Source organism: Podarcis raffonei, chromosome 7 (assembly GCF_027172205.1).
Source record: "Podarcis raffonei isolate rPodRaf1 chromosome 7, rPodRaf1.pri, whole genome shotgun sequence".
Classification (NCBI taxonomy): Eukaryota; Metazoa; Chordata; class Lepidosauria; order Squamata; family Lacertidae; genus Podarcis; species Podarcis raffonei.
In genome coordinates, this window is record NC_070608.1 from 85,795,204 (window position 1) to 85,820,267 (window position 25,064).

The 25,064-nt window shown below is 42.2% G+C and overlaps 1 protein-coding gene across 6 annotated transcripts; it reads right to left on the bottom strand.

Moving 5' to 3' along the window:
* Positions 1–107: 107 nt before the first annotated feature.
* On the bottom strand, positions 108–24,937 carry DZANK1 (double zinc ribbon and ankyrin repeat domains 1). Of its 6 annotated transcripts, none has more exons than XM_053397316.1 (17): positions 24,919–24,937; positions 23,975–24,097; positions 21,533–21,686; positions 19,757–19,874; positions 17,796–17,892; positions 17,026–17,150; positions 16,498–16,611; positions 16,245–16,337; positions 12,497–12,716; positions 11,582–11,685; positions 9,829–9,903; positions 7,365–7,461; positions 5,978–6,087; positions 4,617–4,697; positions 3,551–3,678; positions 2,646–2,720; positions 109–605 (listed from the first exon to the last, which is right to left on the bottom strand). In XM_053397316.1, exons 2-17 carry the CDS (start codon positions 24,081–24,083, stop codon positions 449–451), a joined length of 1,857 nt encoding a protein of 618 aa, XP_053253291.1. In that variant the 5' UTR covers positions 24,084–24,097; positions 24,919–24,937; the 3' UTR covers positions 109–448. The 6 variants fall into 6 exon arrangements, with proteins under 6 accessions (XP_053253295.1, XP_053253294.1, XP_053253296.1 ...); XM_053397318.1 differs by having other exon boundaries at positions 3,551–3,674; positions 4,613–4,697; XM_053397320.1 differs by lacking the exon at positions 16,245–16,337 and having other exon boundaries at positions 108–605.
* Between the last annotated feature and the right edge of the window lie 127 nt (positions 24,938–25,064).

Sequence of the window (25,064 nt, forward strand, 5' to 3'; positions counted from 1 at the left end):
TCAGTCTGATGTCATGGTTTGTTGGTTTAATCATGCTACTTAGGGATTTTGTCTATTGTGGTGTTTTGTTAGAAACTTTATTTTTCCAAAGGCAAGGCAAACCTGCCCCCTGCACATTAATACATTAAAAGCAATCGGGGGGAAATATATTAAAAGCATCCTGCCCGATTCTAAAAGGCCACAGAGAGTTACACAAGACCAAAGGCCTGGTTATAGAGGAAAGGTTTTGCCTGGTGCCTAAATATATACAATGAAGGAACCAGGTGAGTCCCCCTGGGGAGAGCGTTCCACAAACGAAGCTACCATAGAAAAGGCCCATTCTAATGTTGCCACTCTCTGGACCTCTTGTGGAGGGGGCACGTAAGGAAGGGTTGCAGATGATGATCACAGGGTCCAGGTCGGTTCATATGGGGAGAGGCGGTCCTTGAGGTATTGCGGCCCTGAGCCATTAGGCGGACTCTGCCTGTGTTGTGGAAGTTTTGTCTAACATCCTCTTTCCTAGCTTTCCAGCAAACAATGAAACTATTTTGTCAATGCCACTCTTCAGTGCCAAATCACAGGCTGATAGCCCTCTGGAATTCTTCTTCTTAATGTCTGCATTACATCTGTGGAAAAAAAGACCTTTTATCAGTGATACCTCTTCCCAATGCAACTGCCTCTCTCTGGCTGGCCGGAAGGAGGGCTTGTTGTGCCAAGAAACTGAAGTCACGATTTTTGTTTCAAACAGTGTCAATAGCTCTTACTTCTGTCAGCAGTTATAACAAAACCACATAAAAATGTGTTAATACTAGGGTTGCTCCCGGGCAACAAAATTAACTTTGGAGCCTCATTTGCTGTTTCAGAAAACAACATGCCATGGTGTGAAGCGAGGCCCATTGATTCGACTCATGGTCCATGGCAGCATCCTCTTCAGGAAAAATGAGGGTTTGTTCCCTCCCACTTCTTGCCACTGGGAAGTCAAAACTAGTTATACTTCTTTTCACAGCAGGCAGAGTTTCCCCATCCTGGAGTGAACAATGCCTACCAAATTACAGTGAAATAAGGGGTTTTGTGGGTGTGGGTTGGCGTGATTGTTTTTTAAATTAAACTTTAAAAGCTCTCCCGCACAAAGTAAAAGCGTCTTTTTATTTTTAGGAAGAATTTCATTAAATCTGCAGGTATCATAGACCAGGGGTCAGCAAACTTTTTTAGCAGGGGGCCGGTCCACTGTCCCTCAGACCTTGTGGGGGGTCGGACTATATTTTGAAAAACAATAATAATGAACAAATTCCTATGTCCCACAAATAACCCAGAGATGTGTTTTAAATAAAAGCACACATTCTACTCATGTAAAAGCATGCTGATTCCTGGACCGTCCACGGGCCAGATTTAGAAGGCGATTGGGCCGCATCTGGCCCCTGGGCCTCAGTTTGCCTACCCATGTCATAGACCCATCTCAAGAGATGTATCCTGCCAAATTTCAGAGGGATAACTGCAGTGCTTTACCCACATGGGCAACTTTTAGAGTTGGGGGGTGGGGTAGGTAACAAAAGGGAAAAAATATCTTCACTAGTATTTCAAGTGCAATTGGTCTAAAAACAACATACATTAAAGTGGTGTCCATAGCATGCATGCTTCTAAATTTTAGACAAACTGGCCCAGCACTTTCATTCTAGGTGCCTTTAAATAGGGAGGTGGGATAGGGAGAAAAAACTTAAAGGGATTAGTTTCCTACCTGTAGTTTTGTTTGTGGGCACTGATTCAATGGTGTTGGGTGGTACTGGACACAGAGCAGCAAGATTTGAGGGGGCGGCTGGTCTGGGTGCTGAAAACTTTCATTTCCTCGACCATACTTCCTCCTCTCCAATCACCTGCCCAAACTGCTCCTACTTCTTGGGGTGAGCAGAGAGTGAGTGGGGGCTTCTCTTTTCCTCAGTTGGACACCTCTTTCATGCCTGACATCTCTGCCTCTGCCTCTTACCTAAGCAAGAGGAACTACTACCGTATGTGCAGGTGTAGAAGAAGAGTTTGGATCTGATATCCCGCTTTATCACTACCCTAAGGAGTCTCAAAGCGGCTAACAATCTCCTTTCCCTTCCTCCCCCACAACAAACACTCTGTGAGGGGAGTGAGGCTGAGAGACTTCAAAGACTTCAAAGAAGTGTGACTAGCCCAAGGTCACCCAGCAGCTGCATGTGGAGGAGTAGAGATGTGAACCTGGTTCACCAGATTACGAGTCCGCTGCTCTTAACCACTACACCACACTGGCTCTTTAAAAGTATACTTTAAGGCTGCTCTTGGCATAGTCTCTGGAACTTTTCCCTGCTCAGCTTCTCCTTGCAATGCAGGCAGATGGCACAGCTGGGATCCACCGCCAACTCAGGGGTGCCCCAGACTGCTGTGCCCCTCAATCCCACTACTACTGCTACCATTGTCAGAGAAGATGTAAACCTGCAGATGTAGCGTATCACAATAACATGGCTTCAGTGTAGGTGGACTGTTAGAAGAACAGGGCTGAGTTACTAGAACTAACATTGCAGGGGGAACTAACATTGCAGGGTCCCTTAATCCAATGATACTATGTCGACTCTCTACTTATCCTGAGAAGAAGTAGGTGCTGGATGCACTCAGCACCCCTTTTTAAGCCAAGGTTTTTCCATACTTACCCTAGCAATGCATCCACGCATTCCCATCCTTCCAATCCAAGCAAGACTGCTTCATGTAGAGCTGTATTGTTAAGCCTGTGTAAAAGTAGAGCGAGGAAAGAGGACAAGGCGTAAGAAACCTAGGCTGCCAACTGTAAGGTAAGAATACTGAGGCCGGCTTGCTTTCAGCCATCACAAATCACAAGTAGCAGTAAGAACCCACCTTTAAATCATAACATATAAAATGGGAACCTGCTTTTAATTTACTATAGGCACTTATTATTATTTATTAGTTAAATTTGTATACCACACTTCATCTGAGTTCACAACATAACAATATGGTATAAACACACAAAATAAGAACAAAAACAAACCAATATGCAATATGACTGCATACCAGAGAAGTTCATTTCCCCCTGGTCAGATGGCTTGGAACTGACATTTTGATTGTTCCGTGTCCATCTGCAGCATTCAGTGTGATTGTGCAGCTTCCATTGAAAATACACATTTCCATGTGAGATTAAATGTTTAAAAAGGGGTGGGGGAGGACAACTGTGCATTGGGAGAACAGCTGCACATTGGCATGGCATATTTCAAACAACCTGTTGACTGCTTCAGGCAGCAGTGCAAGCCGTGTGAACTATATAGGCATGTAAAAAATGCCATTTACTGTAGATTTCCCTCTAGTATTCAGAGTTACTTCAAACCTTTATTAGGTATTACAAATATAGGCCATCATAAAACATCCATATATAAAATTTTAAAATATATACAAATAAACAGCCATGTAAAAATATGTAACAAGAATTGTCATTGGAGTTTCTTCCTGCTAAAAAGTATTCAGAGTTCATTCTGTATGTTAACAGCTTCCATTTCCAAATAAACATAATCAGACCAGTTAATCAGAATGCAGAAGGCTGACGCACGGTCTTGACTGATGGTCCACGTTGGCACCTTTCTGCACGAGAATGGGAATAACTCCATGATGCCTGTTCAGCACAGCCAGCGTTAAAGCAGCTTGGTCCTCGCTGTTGGTGCAGTTGGGGTCAGCTCCCTGGAGTGTGTGGGAAAAGTAGAGAATCAAACATACCTCCCTTCCTTCCCTCTTTTAAGGTACAGTGGTACCTCAGGTTAAGTACTTAATTCATTCTGGAGGTCCGTTCTAAACCTGAAATTGTTTGTAACCTGAAGCACCACTTTAGCTAATGGGGCCTCCTGCTGCTGCCATGCCGCCAGAGCACGATTTCTGTTCTCATCCTGAAGCAAAGTTCTTAACCTGAGGTACTATTTCTGGGTTAGCGGAGTCTGTAACCTGAAGCGCCTGTAACCCGAGGTACCACTGTATTGCACATTACACATTGTTTAAATGGTATTTGAATTACAGGAAGATCTGGTTAATGTTAAGTAAAATTACAACTGTTAGAATATATATACTAGGGTTGCCATATTTTAAAAAGTGATTTTAAAATAGTTGTTGAGCAATTTCTGCCCAGACACTGTTTTTGATGGCTGAATCCTGGCAATGTGGTTCACATATCCACACTTGTTTACTAAACTGGAGGAAAGAGGATTGTGCATAATAAGTGGTGGCTATAAAAGCAGGACTTGCTGACGATTTACATGCAGGAAGCGGGGAGAGGAAGAAGGCCTAGCTCACCAGCTCTCATCCCACATCCCCTTTACCACATGCAAATACTGTAATTTGTCTGAACTGTTTGACTAACATATGCCAGGGGAACTTGTAGCTACAGAGGAAGAACAATAAGTGGATCACCTATTCAAGCTTATACCTGTTAAGTGAGTAGCATAAAGAACTATGTATTATTATTATTATTATTATTATTATTAATTATTATTATTATCAACAATCTAGGTACCTTTATGGCATACATCTATTGGATAGTTTGATTTTCTTTTGGGGAAATATTATTAAAAAAGGAAACAAATGTAGTTGAACAGAATGCTACAGAATGCCACACTACTGAAACTTGCCTCGTCAATCAGTTGTTCTACTACGAAAGGTCGCCCTTGGCCCTTTGGACCCACTTCCTTCAGCAACTGCCTAGATTCAGTCTAGAAAAATGCAGAAACAAAACAGCTAATATAGAATTATCTACAAGATGGAGGTGCCTGTCTACACCACCACCCAGGGCTACTGGCAGAAATGCTCTATTTCAATGAATACCACACTGACCAAACAATGGCTGAGTGCCTATGAAAGCAACATGCCACGGATGGGTCGTGGGCATGGCTGGTGCCTGCCACACCCTAAACTCCATCAGCTACTCCATCCCTGAGGGCACAAAGTCTCATCTTGTCAAAGGCCAATATAAGTAATAAGATCCCGCAGAGATCAATGAAAGAAAACTGCTCCCCACCTGCCAGACCGACCACTGAATAAGGGAGCTCAGGGTGTAGTCACTGCACGCCCCCCATCAGTATCTAAACCCTCTTCAAGGTGACCTCAACCCCAAGTCAGGTGACAGGGCACGCAGAACGGAGCTCTACATTGCTTGCTTGCTGGTGAGGTCAGTTCTGAATAATAGACATCAGGATGGGTTTGTGGTGCCAGAATTGTGACATAAGTCAACCACACAATCATCCCCTGGAACTCCTTTCAGTCAAGAGGAAAACGATGAGCTCATTGCTCCTAACAGAGAGGTGAGACATCCCACCGAAAATCACCATTTGCTACATATTGGAGAGCCACCAGCCCCAGTTTCAGAACAGATTTGTTTCGCTTTGGAAGGCATCTTTCCCCAGAGCCATGGTGCCAAGAGTGTGCATATGACCTTGAGGGAAGCCCTGTTCAGAAGGCACAATAACAGTGAGGAAAAGGGCCAAGGCACATGGCACTCTTGATCAGAGACTCCAGTGACCATACTTGACTTCTAAGTCAAGTATGCAAATTCCCAGGATTTGTATAAACAGTTCCGTTTGCACGGACAAAAGTGAGATTGAAAATGAGTGCACAGCAGGCCAGCTGATGACCCACTTGTGACAGGATGGAAGCGTGACCCAATAGCTCTTGTCCAATATTTCCACCACCCACCCACTTTGGTGCCAAGGCCAAGAATATACTGCATGGCCTTAACCAGGCATGCACCTGCTCTACATACTACCTCTATGGGATTGCTCTGGCTACCAAGACAAAAAAAGGAAATGTCTTGCTCAGAGCAGAAGTAGGAGGAAGCGAAAAAGCAATGGAAGTAATAATATTTGCTGTGCTTTCCCTACCTCAAATAGTACTTTCCAGAAAAGATTCGTTTTTAAAACCAGCTTGGTACTAACACTCCTTATGTTGCAGCATCCCTACAGAGGTGTTGACCGCCATACTAAGAGCAGATACATACAGTGAGCTTCTCTTCTTTTTCTAGACATGTCCCTGTTTTCATCATCCTTTTGACTTTCTCGCTGGGGCTTGGCACTCTTTGACTCTCTTCTCGGGCTAAAATAGAGAAAGCTACAATGATATTCAAGTGATGTCCATAGTATAGCAAAATAACATAGGAGCCCCACATAACAGCAGCATGAGCTATTAACAAAAGTTTTTTGTTTATTGCAATATTCTTAGCAAATCCTGCAGTCTTTCCCCCCAAGAACATATTTTCTGGTATTTCCACTGAGATGCCTGGTTCGTTTTTCTTCTTTTTAAAGATGTATGGCTTTCTGACTTTGATGCTGTTCAAATTCTCTTGATGGAAGCGCCTTTCCCCTCCACACCAAGAAACCTAGGCAAGAGGTGTGTGTGCCACCTCTTTTGGCTCTCGGTCTGTAGCTCACAGCCTGAGATACAACAGCAGGCTACATTTCCACTATAAAAGGTACCAGCATCTGAGATGGAACCAGCAGGCATCAGGTGAATTACAATGCAAAGCCCATGGGGTCATTGTGTTGAGTTGCTATAACTGATAGCCAAAGGTCTGGGAGAAGATGAATGTTTTTGCCTGGCACTTAAAGATATGCAACGAAGGCATCGGGCCAGCCTCCCTTGTTCCATAAGCAGGGAGCCACTGCAAAAAATGCCCGTTCTGCTGCCGCCCTCCTGACATGTCTTGAGACTCATCTGCTGTAACAACGGAGTCAAGATCCCGGTGGATGCAAGCGATTTTGTCCTCAAAATGCTTTGCAAACAAGTCACAGTAAGCTACCATTGGTTTCACCACCTCCTTCGGGCCAGACTCACACTACCTGGAAAAGCTTTGTCAGAGAGCACAAGGATGCAATGGAGGCAGCCAAGAAAGCCACCTTTGCTGCCTTCTCTGCCACTAGGTAGGCTCCATTATGAGCCCTCACAAGTGTTTGATTGCATTCAACTGGAGTTTTTCTCCACTTGCGTTTGAGCTGTATCCCAGCATCTTTCCTCACCCTAAGCTCTGGAGTATATCAGGAAGCCAAATCAGCTCCACAAAGCAGGAGAGGGCGCTCAGAGGAGATTGTGTCAATGGCTCAAGCCATCTGGGTGTTCCAGAGGTTGGTGAGGGCTTTGACAGCAGCACCAGTCATATTAGCTGGAAAGTCCCCCAGAGCCATCTGGAAACCCATCTGAGGGTGGACTCATAGAGTGGAAAGGTGCTGAGAGCAGTGAAGGGTCCTTGGGAATACCATGCACTTGGGATCTACTTTAAGGTTTAATTTTCAGATGTGTTAAGTGGTACATACTTTTCTGGGTACAAGTCACTGTTTGAAAATGTACAAAACAAGGATAGCATTTGAACCAAATCACACCAGAATGCTCACTCAGACCAGCTTGACTTTCATATAATCCAGCTCTTCCTGCTTTGCTGGGGCTCAGTTCATGATAGCCAAATGCCAGTGGTTTATTGGTCAAAATATCCTGCAGAAGCATAAACAGTATATTATATGACAACCTTTGCCATACCAACATAAGCTATAATTCAACACAGCTGTATTGCAAACTTTCTTAGTGAGAAGATCTGTTATGGCAGCTAAGCTTCTCTGAAAGTCAATCTGTACACCACTGCTTATCCTTCCCTATGATGTGTAGCTACAGCAGGTGTTGGGAATAATCTTAGGTGCAGTTTGCATGTTGCATAAAAATTTAAATAACAGTTTAAAGACAAACAAAAGTTTAATTTGAATGAGCATCATGCTGGTGCACCACGCTCAATGTTCTGCAACACTCCTCAACAGTCTTGGCTTGTTGAGTTATCCAACCTGGGCTCATGGTTTGTTTCCTTTGAACAAACCAAAAGTGGTAAGCCAAGAGCAAATCTTGGTTACAACTTATTGTGTGTAAGGAAGAAAACAGAATACAAGCCCACTCATGGCTATGAGGAAACAAACCATGAGCCTAGGTTCAGACTACATGACAAACCAGTCTCTGGTTTGTTTTATTCACAGCACAAGGGAAGAATGAACAAACTTTTGAGGAGCATCCACAAATACAACACCTGTTCGTATTAATCTGTGTGGACTAATCCTTAATCAAACTCTCAATTCAAGCATGACAACAATCAAAGTATGGGTTGTTACCTGAAGCTATAAAAATAAAAAGAACCCTTGGAAGTAGATAAAACAAGTTATATGAATAGCAGTAGAATCCCTAAGACCACAAGACAACAGTGATACAGATAAGATGTTTCTATTTTAAGTGAAAAAGACCAAGGAGTAAAAAAGGACCCATGTCCAGATGGGATAAGTGGAGAATTCTTCCAGGAATTTAATGGATTAATGACACTTAAAGGTAAAGGTAAAGGGACCCCTGACCATTAGGCCCAGTCGCGGACGACTCTGGGGTTGCGGCGCTCATCTCGCTTTACTGGCCGAGGGAGCCGGTGTACAGCTTCTGGGTCATGCGGCTAGCATGACTAAGCCGCTTCCAGTGAACCAGAGCAGTGCACGGAAACGCTGTTTACCTTCCCACCAGAGCGGTACCTATTTATCTACTTGCACTTTGACATGCTTTTGAACTTCTAGGTTGGCAGGAGCTGGGACCGAGCAACGGGAGCTCAGCCCGTCGCGGGGATTCGAACCGCCAACCTTCTGATCGGCAAGTCCTAGGCTCTGTGGTTTAACCCACAGTGCCACCCGCGTCCCTAATGGCACTTAGATTGACCAAAAAAATTCAGTGAAGGAATAGTAATGCAGAGTGCCTAATGTTGGGGAAAGTGCATATAGTGATTATACAGTAATCTGGGAACAATCCTGAAAAGCATGAACCATTATAGACCTATCCCACTCCTGGATACAGACTATGATTTTGGTGGATATATATATATATATATTCAAAGATGTTATTGATTTTCCAAAATGTATAGACAAACAAACAAGCAAGCAAACAAAAATCCTAACTGTAATTATTCCACTCTTATTAACATTGTTAGGTGACTTCCTCAAATCCCCCTGGCTGAGTTTCAATGTATATCCTTGTGACAGTTTTCCAAAACAAATATCTCATAAAGTTTACTTAGTCAATTAACATCTTTCTTTCTTTCATTCTAACTTTAAACATATTATTCTATAACATCACGTATTTAAATCCTAAGCCAATCTGGTATTTGCAAGTATTTCTCTTTAAAGTATCTTAATATATTTAACTAAATAGTCTTTGAATTTCATCCATTCCTCCTGATACTCCTCCTCCTTCTGGTCGCGGACTCTTCTTTGGTGGCAATATAAGCAGGAAGGATAAAGTGCTATTTTGGAAGAATATATAAAGGACGATTAGATGGGCAACATATTTGAAAGCATATTTGTTAGGAGAATCTGCTTACCCAGACTGTATTAAGAATGTGTCAAGAATGTTTGTGTAGGAAAAACTCAGCCTCAGATTAGATAGAAAGTAGACACTGATCCTCCAGAGTCAGTCATCTAGCTCTGATAATACAGGCATGCTTTTTCTCTGAGAATGTGACCTCATTTCTGCACATGTGTAAAGCTAATGCAAGGGAATAAGCTTGTCTAATGTATAGTTACAAAAAAGGTGGGAGGATAGATAGATAGATAGATAAAAACTACGTCTGGAGGGTCACCCCTAATGTAAAATGCTCTAAGGCAGCTGCACACTGATTCCCCAGTGTTGAAGACAGATTTCCCAAAAGGTAGATATTTGGAATACCACTGGTTTAAAAGAACTGCAATGAGCCTTGATTAGCCCAGTTGCAATTTACTGACTCCTGACTACCAATGATTCTCATTATAGCACCTTCCCATCTTTATCAGCTTTGATTTCCACACTGACCTTATTTATAGCAAGTGCATAATTTATCTGGAGACTGACTTGATAGCTGTCCTTGTGGACTGTAGCAGAAATAAGCTATAGAAGGGGAAAATGTGATTAAGTTTTATTTTCTTCCTTTAAAAAGAAAAATAGCTATGATCCTTACACACACACACACACACACACACACACACACACACACTACTTTCAAAAAAGATTTTTCAAATCAGTGTACAATACAGCTAGGTTATATAGAAAACCAGTTAAAATCTTAGTTGAAAAGAAAAGCGGAATAGCAGTAAGAAAAATAAATCAGCAGTACAAAGCATTTTGAGATGAGTCTTGACCAGCTGGCAAGAAGATACCAAGGAGGGGACCAAAACACCGCCTGCAGAAAGGTATTCCACAATGTCAGAGCTGTAATGGAAAAGGCCCTGTTTTTTGCAGAGGCTACTGTGATCTCAACACAAGATGGAATATGAAGGGCTCTACTTCTAGTTCTTTTTAACGTGGAGGTTCAAATGGCTGACAGGCAGGGAAGAAAAGGGTACTTCAAAGAACTTATCAGGACCTGGTCATTTTTGGTTTGGAAGGTCAAAACCAGCACCTTGTATTGGGTGCAAAAACTGGCTGCCAAAAATAGGTGATACATGATTATGCTGACTCAAGCCCACCAAGAGGTAAGCAGGAACATTTTGCACCTGCCAAAGTTCCCGAACTATTTTAAAAAACAGCTCCAAGTGGAGTGCACTGCCGTAATATCCTCTGGTTAAACCAAAGTATCTAGGGTCTATCTTTCAGTAGCAGTGCAGTTGTTGAATCAGCCAAACCTAAAACCAAGGCACCCAGGAGCAACACCAGGCTCAGTAGTCCGTTCTAATGGCAAACCCAACCCTCACAGGAGAATGCAGAGTGTGATCCCATCCAAAACAGGCATGACCCCAGCCAAGTGGACCACTGAGCCCCCATTACCATCAACCCTTTTATCATTAACTCTTAGAACTGGCTTGATTATTAACCTTCTCCATCTCAAGGTCTACCTGATCATTTTGATCAGGGAGATGACAGTATGCTCCCAATACTAACATACTCTTGGGGCCCAGTATTATCACCCACAATGATTCTGTGGATGAGTCTGCCTCTTTGGGGATTTCTAGCTTGCTGGACTCAATGCTCTCTTTGGCACACAGAGAAACACCACCTCCAGTATGTCCTTCCCATGAAATTGATACCCAGAGACAAAACTGTGCCCCACTGGTGCTTCCCATTCCATCATTATGTCCCATCTAGGCTTGGAGGCTTCTAGCATTAGTGTATAAACATTTGTAAACGGTCTCTCTCTTCAAGCATCTTTTGCACCTGCAGAGCTTTGGCCTCTCTTCAGTCTGATTAAAAGAATACTACTTAATGCAGACTGCTTGAGTCAGCAAGAGACTTAAAACTGGCCAGCTAATTTATAAAACTGAAGACTCACGGAATTTATAAATCTATGAAAAAGCAAAAGAAAATATTACCAGAGAAAAGGATATCCATCCTAACATCGACCTCCTCATTCTCACTGAGAAAGTGATATAAAACAAATCCAGTCACTAACTTCTCTCACCAGCTGCATGGAAAAAAGGACTGTCTCCCTTCTTCTCAGCAAGCCTCTATTTTTTTTTAAAAAGCCAAGAGTCATCTCACCTCTTGCCTTAAATCACTACCCTAATTCCCTTTATGCATCAGCATCACAGGAGAAAGATTAGAGCCATAAAAGGTCCCTTCTTTCTCTTACCTTCCCCATTTGAGGCTCTCCAATCAAAGTCCTGAACTCCAGATTGTTTTGCGTGTAGCTTCTGAGGTGTGCACAAACATGATCTAGTTGCTTCCTCCAGTAACCTGAATGAAGGAAAATAGACTGAACATATCACTGGTGTTACAGAGTAGCTCAAGAAAGAGGGACCTTCTACACTGGTGGCTCTTGCAGGTGATTTCTACAACATGTCATAAACACAACAGTGGTGGATCCATATTGGACCATCCACAAATCATTTCATTTTATTAGTTGTTCTGCGATGCTTCCCCAATGTTATTACACTATTGCTTGGGTGGGCGGGCAACAAAAATGAGACAAAGAAACAACAATATTTCAGCAGGAAGGCATGCACTGATTGGAAATGAAGCCGTATGACTGCCCTGAAACTTTTGAAGGCACAAACAGTATTGAAAGTGGGACTGCATATAATGGCCCTGATGAACACAAACAACAGAGAAGGGAATCCTGTCTCCATTTTCCAGGAACTTATTGGGCCAGATCTCCTCTCCCTCCCTACTTCCCCTAAGCAGCCAGATTGAAAACCTTGTTATTTATTTTATGTTTAAACATTTATTTTCCCTTCATTAAAAATATTTTCTACAAATCACCTTTAAAAATAAATAAATAGTGAATCCCCCAGAGGGTATGGTTAATTGGGCAGTATACGATAATTAAAATTCCCCAATCAAAATCAATCACATATCAAAAATACAGCAGAACATACCAGCATCAAAATCTAAGAACCTGCATAAAAAACTGAACCTACTACAAAAGGATAGCTGAAAGTTGCTGTAAGCACAATGACTCAAGTTCTTCATCTGCAAAGGAGTCTAGGAATAGGAGAAACCCAAGGGCTGTTTTATGAAGGATTCATTCTGAATAGCATCTTTTTACCTCTTCCAGGACTGATGGCTGTGAGCAGAGGTTTGTGATAATTTGTCTCATTCGATTTTTCCTTTTGGGAAAGGAGCTCACTTTCTTTCTTCTCTAGAAATTTGATGGATGGGTAGTACAAGCCAATGGTTTGAGTTCCTTGCTCTTTTTTCTCTAGTAAATTAGGTATTGATGGTGGCAATGAAATGACTGATTGCTGCCTGGTCTGTAAGCTGTTGCTCTGTTAAAGATAGGTTGTATTATAGGTAAGATAGATAGTTTATTACGGCCATAGGCCCATATTCAATACATCATACAGCAAAACAGGTATAACAAGATAAAATTAATAAATTAAATTACGTTTAAATCAAATACATCTCAAACCGTAAGTTTCTAAATTCCATTAAAATAAGAACAATATAGCGCTTAAAATATCAAATTATCAATATAAATCAATATTATTTAGGCAAAATCAATAATCATAGAGTAATCCATTTTTCCTTTTATAGGCTAATACTGTTATCAGAAATCTGGCAACAGAAAGGGACCTACTCGGATCAGAATCTTGCAATAAATGTATTAGCTGTGTTTCCAAGGAGTCACCTGAGATTTCCAATAATAAAGGGGACAAAAATCTGATCCGAGAAACTGAATGTAGTGAACAACAGAATAGTATATGTTGTAAAGATTCTATAGATCTATTATCACATACACACACCGCTGGGATCCGACCATTGGAAAATCTATTATTCAAGACATTGGAAGGAAAGGCGTTAAATCTTGCCTTAATAAAGGCATATCTGTGGGCCGCTACAGACAAAGAAGTCAAATAAGATGGTATCTGCTGTGAGGGCACTATGCCAAGATTTAATGGTGAGCAAGTGCCACTACCCAAAATGGTGTTTTGTTGTAGGTCAATCTCCTCAAGTTTTTGAGTGAGGGTTTGTATTATAGGTAAAAAGGCTGACACAGCTTATCAGATACACACATAAAATCCCACCAATATATTTTCCCTAAATAAATTAAAATGTTTTCTGAAGGAACTCTGACATTCTCTATCTGATCCAGTGGTCTGAACATACATTTACACTCACCATTTTGAGGGTTCAAAATGCAGGAGTGCCTCCTGCAGATACTGTCTCATCAGTATTGTAGTCTACATAGATGTGCATCATAAATGGCTTATATTTGTTCACAGTTATTTATTTTAGTCATAGGCTATAACAAAGTGCAATATACTGGCTTATTTTAAAGTAGACTCATTTTCATTTTCAGCCTAAGGCACATAGAAAATTCCTCTTCAGCCTTTATTACATGCTGGTCCCACTATCGGAACACTCATTCTCTGAAAACTTAAGTTACCTGAATCCAAAAAAGTATATCCAAACCTTGCTATACAAGTGGCTGATTCAGATATCTGAACAGCCAGAGTTTGCCCACTTTCTTACTTGTTTGGATTTTGCTGGTCAGCAGCAGCCATTTCAGGCAGAAAGCCCCACTGAACCCAGTAGAACTTAGATATGTATAGGATTGTGCAATTGTCTGCATGACTTCCCTTGAGCTACTGATAAGGGATACAATGCACTAGAAAGTGATTTGTAGACTTCCGGGTTAGCGCCATTGGCTAATGGCGGATTCCCTCCGAGCTCCGGAGGGAATCGGCTCCGCAGGATCCGGGTCTTGCCGCTGCGGTGACGCGGGGACCCTCAGAAATCACAGGCGCTAAAAACAAAAGAAAAGAAAAGAAATCACAGGCGCTGAAGCCTGTGAACTTGGTGACTCGGCGGGCACCATTTGCGCCCCCCCGACCCGCGAAGGAGCCTTTTTAAAGGCTTCGGAACGGGGGACGGGGTGAGCGGCGCGGTGCTGAGAGTCGACTGCTTCTCCTGCGGAGTGAAGCCGCATGCCATGGTCGGAGAGCGCTGACTTCTTCTTGTGAACAATTGGACTCTAAATGCAATAACCCGTAATACGGAAATTGGATTTGTAAAGAAAAAAATTTGTTGAATTAGGCATGATTGGGGAAGGCGCAAACAGGAAGTCCGTCTCCCCGTCTCATAAATAATCTAAAGCAAGGACTAGCTAACTAAGGTCGAGAGAATTTCTTCTTCTTTATTGGGTAAAAGACATTAATTTCACGATTTGGCAGTATAAGTAATTTTACTGGAGGATAAGAGCTAATTTTGAGAGCTGAAGTGCCACCCCCCCGGACCCGGGAGTGATCCGCGAGAGAGCCATTTGAGGAGATATAGAAGAGTTTGACAGCTGTCAGATTAGCTGTCAAGAAGGAAAAAGAGAACTTTGTTTCTGCTACCCCTGCTGGATATATTTGCTACAATTTGGTTATATTTTGTTGAAAACAAGGAAGAACTGATACAAACTAACTTGATTTTTGGATTTGAACTGGAAGGAAGATAAAGTAACCAAAATCCCTCTAGAGGGGATTTTGGGACATTACAAGAATGGCCGAAGGAGGAAAAATTCAAGCTAAATTGGACAGAGTGTTTCTTCTCTTGGGAAAGTTACAAGGCCAAATTGATGTTTTGGCTACAAATGTTGCAACTCTGGACTTAACAGTAAACAAATCCATTGAATTTGATAAGGACTTGACTCATGAAGTCCATGCAGCTGGACAAGAAAAGAAACTTGAAAGATTTGAGAGTGTGGAGAAAGAGATATATGTTGTTTCTGAGGAAAAGGAAGGAGGAGATGTAATGTTGCAGATGACAAAGGAGAGCCAGAGGCCTGACATGATGGCTACAAAGGAAAATAAGTACTGGATGATGAAAATCTGTTTTGAATTGAAGATTGAAGAATGGAGAGATCTCCTTATGTGGAGATCTGAAGACCTATGGATTACAAATTTGATTAAGGTGAAAGGTGGAGCTTTTGGGACATTTGGACTTAAAAGGAGTAAGAAACAAGATTCAGGCTCCACTTTTAAGTATGGAGGTCTGGCTGGAAGAAATATGGACCCTATCGGGACAGAGCTTCTCCGAGATCTGGTGTTTAATATTAAGGACTACCAAAAAAATCGGCAGAGAGGAATTGAGAGAGAATTAAGAGCCTCGGACGTGAGGTCTCCAGGCTGATAGTAGACTTGTTGGGGATTGAAACCGGGAAAGGGTGGGGTGGGGTTTGGGAATCCAAAGGGTGCAGAATAATAAGCTGTTTTTTTAAATTTTGTTTTGTTATTAGTATGAAAATTGGGGAATTCGTGGAAGGGAATTTGGGTCGACTTTAGAAAAAAGTTTTAAGAATGAGCACTGATGTTTAAATACTGATGTTTATAAGTTAAAATTGTTTTTTTAAAAAAAATGAATTAAATATAAAAAGGTCAAAAATTGGGGACAAGAACTTGTTGAATTAACAATTTGAATTGGAATATAAGAAGGGGAGGTGTGGGGAAGTCAGGGAAATATGTTATTGAAAATAAGGATTGTAAACTTTATGTGTTTTTAAATTTTTTGTTTTTCTCTTTTTGATTTTTTAATGTATAAAGGTGGAAAAACTCAATAAATATTAAAAAAAAGAAAGTGATTTGTAGGCACCCAAATGAAATGCAGTTCTGTGTACTGGCAGTCTTATTTATGCAGCAGACCTGGTTTTGATACTAAGGCTTTCATTCTATTATGCAAATTATACAGCAAGTAATCTGTAAAATATTTAACGACATCTCACTTGAACCAGAGGACTGAGAAACTTGTCAAGTGGTCCTGGGTCTCTCAGATTGCTTGTGTGTGATTATTTTGTGCGGAAATTTCCTTACCATTTGCGCTTCTGGAAATTGGATCCCACAGACCACACACTGCGTAATGCAAATTGGATTTCCTGCTCCACACACACAGTAGACTACTTTGCCCTTTGGATTATAGAACAAGCACATTTCAGTAAATGTAGGTGTCAAGCAATGTAGGAATATATCAGGTATTATGTTCTTACTGCTACAGCAGGAACCCCCCCCCCCAAAAGAAACTGTTTCTATAAAGAAATCTTTTATTTTTACATCAACTCTGAGCTACCTTTTGGCAGATGCTGCCTTGTTCTTGCAGCCGTGGAGTCATCAGAGCTTCACATACGATACATGTTGGTGAGTTCCTTGGCACCATAGTCTGGCATTTGTTGCACAATGCCATCTGTAGGAAAATAACAGACACATTTGTACCCATCTTCTTGCCAAACCAGGACAATAATCCTCAAAGCTTGAAAGGCGAGAACCATCAAAATCCGTGGAATGAATCACAGTAAAAAAAGAAATTTCACATACATAGCAACAGGACGAAAAAGGCAACAGCAGCCAACCACACTCAAGACTTTACTGTTTCAGCATGTCTATGAAAATACTAGGAAATTAATTCCTGGTGGAGTAGTGACAATGGAGGCAAGAACTGACACTGGTGACAATGGAAACACTGGAGACCTGGTTGGGGCAAATCTGTGTGTCCACTAAGAAAAAGTCGAGATCTGCAAATCCTTTCTAACATTACTTCTTTATACAAGCTAGTGCAAACACTTAACATGCATTTGACCCAACTAGCCACTTTCATTACCTGAGATTGAGGCATCCGTGTAGCAGAATTAGACTTTTCTCCATCACTTGAGGTATTCAAGTAATTTTTCAACAGATGTGTTCCAATGATTTGTGAGGGCACAAATGGTTTTTCTTTTGACAAGCCTAAAATTACGCATACATTTCATTTTATTATTTTTCAATATCATACTTCAAAAGAATGTTAACCTTGACTAACTGTGTAAAACGCATCTAAAGCATGTTCTGGAATGAAATAAATTAGAAAAGAGTTAAATCAATGACAAATTCACACATAACAAAATACATACATGGAAATAATAACATATAGATGCTGCCCCATAGTTTAGACTATTGTTGTTTTAATCCCTATTTATATTATTATCTTGATAGTCTGTTCAATGGTTCAAAAATTGTACTAGGTGTAGAATAAAGGACTGGTCCACAGGTGTTATTCCATATGGACCACGTTTGCACGCAATACAAAACGCAGAGGAGGCGGTTGTATGCTTTGCGTAAGTATGCTAATCAGTTGTATATGGTAAACTGGTAGCCTAAAGCTTACTGACAACTGGAGTGATAAGGCTGCACAAAGTCAAATTTACAGCACTGCCAGTTTCACTGGTCATTTTGATACAAAATTAAAGTGGCAATATCCAAGGGAGTAACTTTGAGTACAGAAAAGAATGGGTTCAGGAAGTTATCCATAAAGCTCATGTGCTACTAGTTCAAATTCTTTAAACCAGTGACCCTTTTGGAGTTCTCTCAATTTTTGGATTTAACATACAGTACCTTGTAATTCCAGTGCTACATCAGGCAAATGGAACTTGCTTTCAGCACTTGCTTCTTTGTTTGTTTTTTTCAAATGAGACGATTCATCTTCCATCTCCTAAGAACAAAGATTCTGATATATAATCATATATACATATTTTGGTTTGTTGCACATGCTCTAGCCATTCTGAAAGGACTCTTATCAGCATGCTTTTGTGGTAGGAATGAAGGAGGGAATTATGAATAGGGCAAGGCAGCAAGTGACAAGATATGTCTGCATCTGTGGACACCCTACACATTGCTGGCCTCAACTGCTATCTAGAAACAACACAATCCCTGCATCTGTTGGCATAAATTGCTACAACATCTCATGCATGGAATGAAATGTTCCACTTAATCTTTGTATTATCTAGGTACACTCTACAATCCAGAGACATTTCAGGATTCCATCCATTTTTTATTTCAGAGCCATAATTTGATTAGGGATGGAGATAAACCAGAGGCCAATACAAATGTATAGTGTACATTCAGCATGCCAGAATATTTCTTTTCCCTTTGGAGCCTTTCATCCAGAAATTCTCTTTGGAGTCTTGTTTCCCCTTTTCTCTATGCATCTCCTGCCCCCTGCTATTCCTGAAGCATGTGAGCTCTTGATGATTATCTATCTTGGCTCCTACTTCTCTGGTGTCCAAAAAGGGGCAATAATTCTCTCTCTTCTTATATCTCCTATTTATTTTTCTAAGTCTTACCAGAAACCCTTTATCCCCCTTTCCACCTCGCCTTCAACCATTAGTTGATCCCTCCATTGCAAGGGGCTGGATTACATGATCCTTGGGGTCCCTTCCATCTCTACAATTCTATGATACCCATGGCCATATGAGCGCGTTGGTGCTGACAATACTAAGCTAAATGAACCAATGATTCTTATTTAATGTAAGGCAGCTTTCTATATTCCTTTGTAGGGAGACATGGGTGGCACTGTGGACTAAACCACTGAGGCTCCTGGGTTTGCCAATTGGAAGGTCAATGGTTTGAATCACTGCAACAAGGTGAGCTCCCGTTTTTCTGTCCCAACTTCTGCAAACCTAACAGTTTGAAAGCACACCAGTACAAGTAGATAAATAGGTACCGCTGCGGCGGGAAGGTAAATGGCGCTTCCATGTGCTCTGGTACTCATCAAAAAGCTGTCTGTGGCCAAATGCTGGCTCCCTCGGCCTGAAGCAAGGTGAGTGCCACACCCCATAGTCACTTTTGACTGGAATTAACCCTCCATGGGTCCTTTACCTTTTACCTATCTTCCTTTGTACATTATAACAGGCTTGCACAACTTGTGACCCCTCCAATATGAATGGAGACCACCAGGTATGCATGAATAGGGGTTGGGGGTGGAGGGAATAACTTCTGCAGATGCTCAATATCTCTCCCCTTTTGGGGACACCCCAGGCAGACAGGAAGAACATGGATTATTAAGCCACTGTTGTTCCCTAAGTTGCAGCAGGAGTGGAAGAAGCCTGATTTGACCATGAACTTGCTCCATGAGGGTTCTGATGACTTACTGAAATAGATGCTTCCCCTGTACAATCCGGAGTTACTTCGAGATAAATCCAACTAACCCAGTGCACTAGTAGAAGCCAGTGGAAGAACTCCTGCTGGTACAATGGTTTTTCTCTCTCTCTCTCCTCCCACAAATCCACTCTGGACGGTCAGGAGAACCCCCAGAAGAGCACTTGAGAGAAGGAGAGGGGCGGTTGTTCCATTTGGCAAACAAAAATGGGCATGCTGATGGAACAACTGTGTTAGCGTGAAATTGAATTCTACTTTTTGTTTCCAGTACCTCAATGGTTTCTGAAACACTCCTCATGGATCTCTCCAGCAACAAGAAGGGGAGTTTATAAAAAAACATTATGCTGCAAGACCTTCATATTTAACAGCATTAATGATTCATAACACTTTTCAGTAGATTTAACATTTTTATAACTTGCCTGACTGATGAGATCTTCCAGGAAATTCTCATTTTCATCTTCATCAGGTACATGTACGTTGGGAGTTACATATTCTACTATAAATACTTTTGTTACAACGGTACTCTCTCTGCCGTCTCTGTAAGTTAAGAATCGATAAACTCTAGACCAGGCCTGCATAATTTGTGTCTCATATAAGGGATTCTCTTCTTTTTGCTGCCTCTGGTAAATGTATAAGAATTTGGCTTTGCGGGTCTCATGTTGTCTGTGTTCTAACACAGTAGGAAAATAATAGGTAAATAAGGATTAAATGTGTTTCAACATTATTACATAATTAATTTTTTTTTATCTTGCCTTTAAGTCCTCAAAGAGACTCCTCAATGCAGCTAACAATAATCAAAGTTAAACTAAACCAAAACCAATCCATAAAATAAACAATAACACAAAATAACATCCAACCAATACGTAACAGGAACAACAGTAGAAATTTCCACATGGAGATATACATTCTCACATTGATGGAGGCTGGACTAGACCAGGCATCCCCAACCTTCGGCCCTCCAGATGTTTTGGACTACAATTCCCATCATCCCTGAGCACTGGACCTGTTAGCTAGGGATCATGGGAGTTGTAGGCCAAAACATCTGGAGGGCCAAAGGTTGGGGATGCCTGGCCTAGACGATTCTCAGGGTCCCTTCCAGCTGTACAATTCTACAGTTCTGTGATTCTACACTTCAATCTCATGAAACTTTACCTCTTTTGATCTCTCTCATGGTCCTAACAGAAATCTATTTGCTGAAGCTGCTCTTTGCATTTGGCACGGTCACAAAGCCTCTGTATAATTCCACCTTGTGGATGGCACCCTCAAGTGCAACTCATGACCCCAACCTTTCACTAGTACTTTAGTCTCTTATTCTGGAGATGGGGAAACTTACAGACTTTCTCCAGTCACTATGGGGAGGAAAAGCCAGCCCAACTTCTCCTGGTTCCCTGTTTGCCCAAATCTTGGGCGTGTATTGCTGGAGCAACCTCATGGGAGATAAACATTTAGAGTGACCTACAGTGACCAGTAAACCTTCAGCATCACAGTGTTGGACTAGGTCTGGGGAGACTTTGGGCCAGTCACTATCGCTCAGCCTAACCACAGGGCTGTTGTGAGGATAAAATAGAAGGCAGGAGAAAACCAGCTAATGGAGTGGAGACCTGGAGCAGCATGAGGCAGGAAACCTTCAGAGATTTGTGCTTGGGGAAATAATTCCTTTGTCTAGATAGGGAAGAGGTGTGAGTTTGAGGAATCTTGTCTTGGGCTCTTCTTAACCAAAGAGAAAACACTATTGTATATCGGGGAGGAGTGATACTTGGTATTGTGTCTATCCAGACTTCAAGCAAGGGAGTCTTTGGGCCACAAAATTTCTAAAAGGGCAGGCAGTGTTACAGTGTCAGCAAAGAACTGCTTTAAAATGTACATACCAGCTTTTGAGAGGGGATTTGTGTTGAGACAGTGGAAAAGAAAAGTTAAACTTCCTTTACCCCTAGACTGTTCAGGCTTCCCCTTGGTTGCTATTTACATTTTTAAAAATGTATACTTCAGTGGTGTTAATGCAATTATAGTCATATCTAGTTTAGCTTTAGATGATAACACAGAGTAGTATTTCACCTATATTTGTTATATATCAAAGATGATACCAAAAAAATTTATTGCCCATCAACACACACACACACACACACACACACACACACACACACATCGAAATCTGCCTTTGTTTAAAAGCTGGATTACATAGTGATAACACTTACTTTGTAACTGCTAGTGCCTTAATTGTTATTTTCCCATCTGGTAATGTGATTGGTCCATTATACTTAAAAGTATTATGATCTCTGTAATTAAGTTTCCTAAAGAGCTGTGGTTTACTTCCATCAATAGTATAATATATGGTGACATCAGGGGTATCTGAAAGATGAAAAAAAGGATGTTATCCTTCTCCCCTCCAACAATAATTTCTATATGAAAATATTCCTTTAAAAAAACCCACAAATTTAAATCACAAGAATAGACTTCCTGCGAGCAGATGTCTATCTCCCCCTTAAAGACCATGAATGCATTTTTCTCTGTACATAAAAATATACAGTATTCAGCTGCAATCTATACAGTATTTGTACAGCCTGGAAGCAAGCTTTCCCAAAGATTAGTAACTGCAAGTTGCAACCTACAACAATATTGTGATTTAGCAGCTGCACCAAATAGGATTGTCTGTGTTTTAGCTAGGCGGAAACTGGAGCCTTGTTGTGCTTTTGGAGGATTCAGAAGGGAACCCCTTTCCCAATAAAGTGCTGAAAGGCTCTAATTCAGGGCTGTCAGCACTGAACCAGAGCACTTTATGGGGTGGGCAGACACTGTTGCAAAGTAAGAAAGGGAAGAATTTTCCCTTTCCCCATTCTCTTTCTAAACTCCTGGCACACATCTGACTTCTCCAGTGCTGATACACCTGATGCCTATCTATAGATCTGCAGAAAAAACAGTACTACTGAGCCTCAAGTATTGAAGGATGCTTTCTCCGTGTGTGCATTTTCATGAAAAAACATGCCATTAGCTTCAGTAGCACATGATTTTTATGGGAAATGAAGGAGCCATGTATGCCTCCTTCCAGGAACTCCTGCAGCCCAAGCTGGTGCCAAGCATATTGCTCTGCTTTCCTCTGGAGCACATTAGTGATGCTGAGAGTGGGTCTTGTTGTCTGGGCAGCATAGGACCCCCAGGCCTGCACTTTGCTAACGCAGCGGTTTGACTTCACCCCTGGAGTCACACTCCACTGTCTCTCAAGACAAATAGATGCCAACAACAGTATTTATTGAGAGAAGTGAGTAATTTTGGGGATGGTGAGTTCCTTTCTTTTTTTGAAGTACTATGTTATAAACGCTTTTGCCATTTGTGCCCCCCCCCAATTCCTTTATGTCCTTGCTAATAGTATGTAATAGCAAAGAAGAAAAATTTAATAATTTATAATTTCTACCCCACCAATCTGGCTGGGTTTCCCCAGCCGCTCTGGGTGGCCTTCAACGGAACATTAAAAACAGAATAAAACTTCAAACATTAAAAACTTGCCCAAACAGGGCTGCCTTCAGATGTCTTCTAAAAATCGGATAGTTGTTTATTTCCTTGACATCTGATGGGAGGGTGTTCCACAGGGTGGGTGCCGCTACCGAGAAGGCCCTCTGCCTGGTTCCCTGTAACCTCACTTCTTGCAGTGAGGGAACCGCCAGAAGGCCCTCGGTGCTGGATCTCAGTGTCCGGGCTGAACGATGGGTGTGGAGACGCTTGTTCAGGTATACTGGGCTGAGGCCGTTTAGGGCTTTAAAGGTCAGCACCAACGCTTTGAATTGTGCTCAGAAATACACTGGGAGCCAATGTAGGTCTTTCACGACTGGTGTTATATGGTCTCAGCAGCCACTCCCTGTCACCAGTCTAGCTGCCACATTCTGGATTAGCTGCAGTTTCTGGGTCACCTTCAAAGGTAGTCCCACATAGAGCGTGTTGCAGTAGTCCAAGCGGGATATAACCAGAGCACGCACCACTCTGGTGAGACAGTTTGCGGGCAGATAGGGTATCAACCTGCGTACCAGATGGAGCTGGTAAACAGCTGCCCTAGACACAGAATTGACCTGCACCTCTATGGACAGCTGTGAGTCCAAAATGACTCCCAGGTTGCGCACCTGCTCCTTCAGGGGCAGTTACCCCATTCACGACCAGGGAGTCCTCCACACCCACCTGCCCCGTCCCCCCAAAACAGTACCTCTAATCACTGTATTTATGCTGCCCCAGATAAATGCCTGTAGTGGGTTGGACAAGAGGCAACAGGTGTGATTCTTACCTTTGTACATCAGGCTACATTCATTTATTCCTTCATACTCCTATGCACACCTCTCTCCATCCAGGACAAACAAGAGGCATTATCACAGTTCAAAAACATGCAACCCTCTCGCCCAGAAGGGTTTGGGGCAGAGCTGGAATGAAGTGTGATCTAGGGAGAAGTGTGGCGTTGGTAGTACCCTAAGGTCCATTTAGAGAAGCCTGGAGGGCTGTGTTTCATCTCTGGGCCTGAGGTTCCCCACCTCTGTTTTAAAGTGTCTCCCTTTTTACAAGATGAAATCACTTAGGAAGTGAAATGGAAAGACCAGCAGTGTGTGTGTCACCCATATAAAATGAAACATATAGCATGCATTCTGAGCTGTTGCAAATACCTGATTTGATCTCTATAAGTGTATTTGTATCTATTTCATGTTTAGCTTTGCCTGGTGTTGAGAATCGTAGTGGTATAATTTGAGGCACTAAGATGGATCCAGCAGTCATTTTTTCCTCAAGGTCTATTGGAACAAAGCAAAATATTATTTTGAACACAGCAATGCAGTAAGTAATACATATGTACATCCACTCCAAGACTGAGGCTGCAATCCTATTCATACTTACCCGACAGTAAGCCCACTGTAGCCAGTGGGATTTACAGTAATTGTAGCTAAATAGAAATGGTTATGATCTCAACTGTGCATGTTATGAATTGCAGAAGGATTGCTATAAACTTCTTCTCTTGGAATCCTTTAAAAGCTGTTTGCATGCCAGTATCTTCCAGGGACGCTCAGTGGCACTGCCTGAGGCGCACTTGCTGAGTCAATGAGATAGTCACCTGGATCTAGGCTCTGCAACAGGTGCTAGGAATCTTTTGGCCCTCCAGATGCTAATGAACTACAATTCCCATCACCCCCAGCATGCATGCTCAATGGCCATGGTTGATGGCAGTTGTAGTTCAGTAACGTCTGGAGGGCCAGAAGTTCCCCTCACCTGCTCTAGGAATCCCTCATTTAGGGGGCTCACTTGGCCCCCTTTAATTTTAGTCCTCAAAAATATCGCTGGAACCATTTTATGCTGTCTGAGCCTCAGAATTTAATCGTGATTATCCTGTTTTCAGTAAAAAAACCCACAAACCAATTTCATCATTGTTTTGTTATGTTCTGAGCGGCTTCCCTGTAGGAAACTGGGGGATATACAACCAAGCATCACCCTTCGTCCTGTATCTTTTCCGGTCCTCGTCACCGGGGAGAACCACCAGGTGCAACGGAAGAGCCCGGAGCCACCGCCGTTTCCCCCCCGGCGAACGAGGCAGCCCAGCCGCCCCTCAGGCGACAGTCACCGGCGGCCTCGCTCCGGGCCCAAGGCTCCTCCGTCGCCACGGCAACCGCAGCCTCTCTTTCCCACCAGCCCCGCCCCGACGGGCGCCTTCTGTTTACGTCACCGCTCCGTCGCCACGGCAACCGCAGCCACTCTTTCACGCCAGCC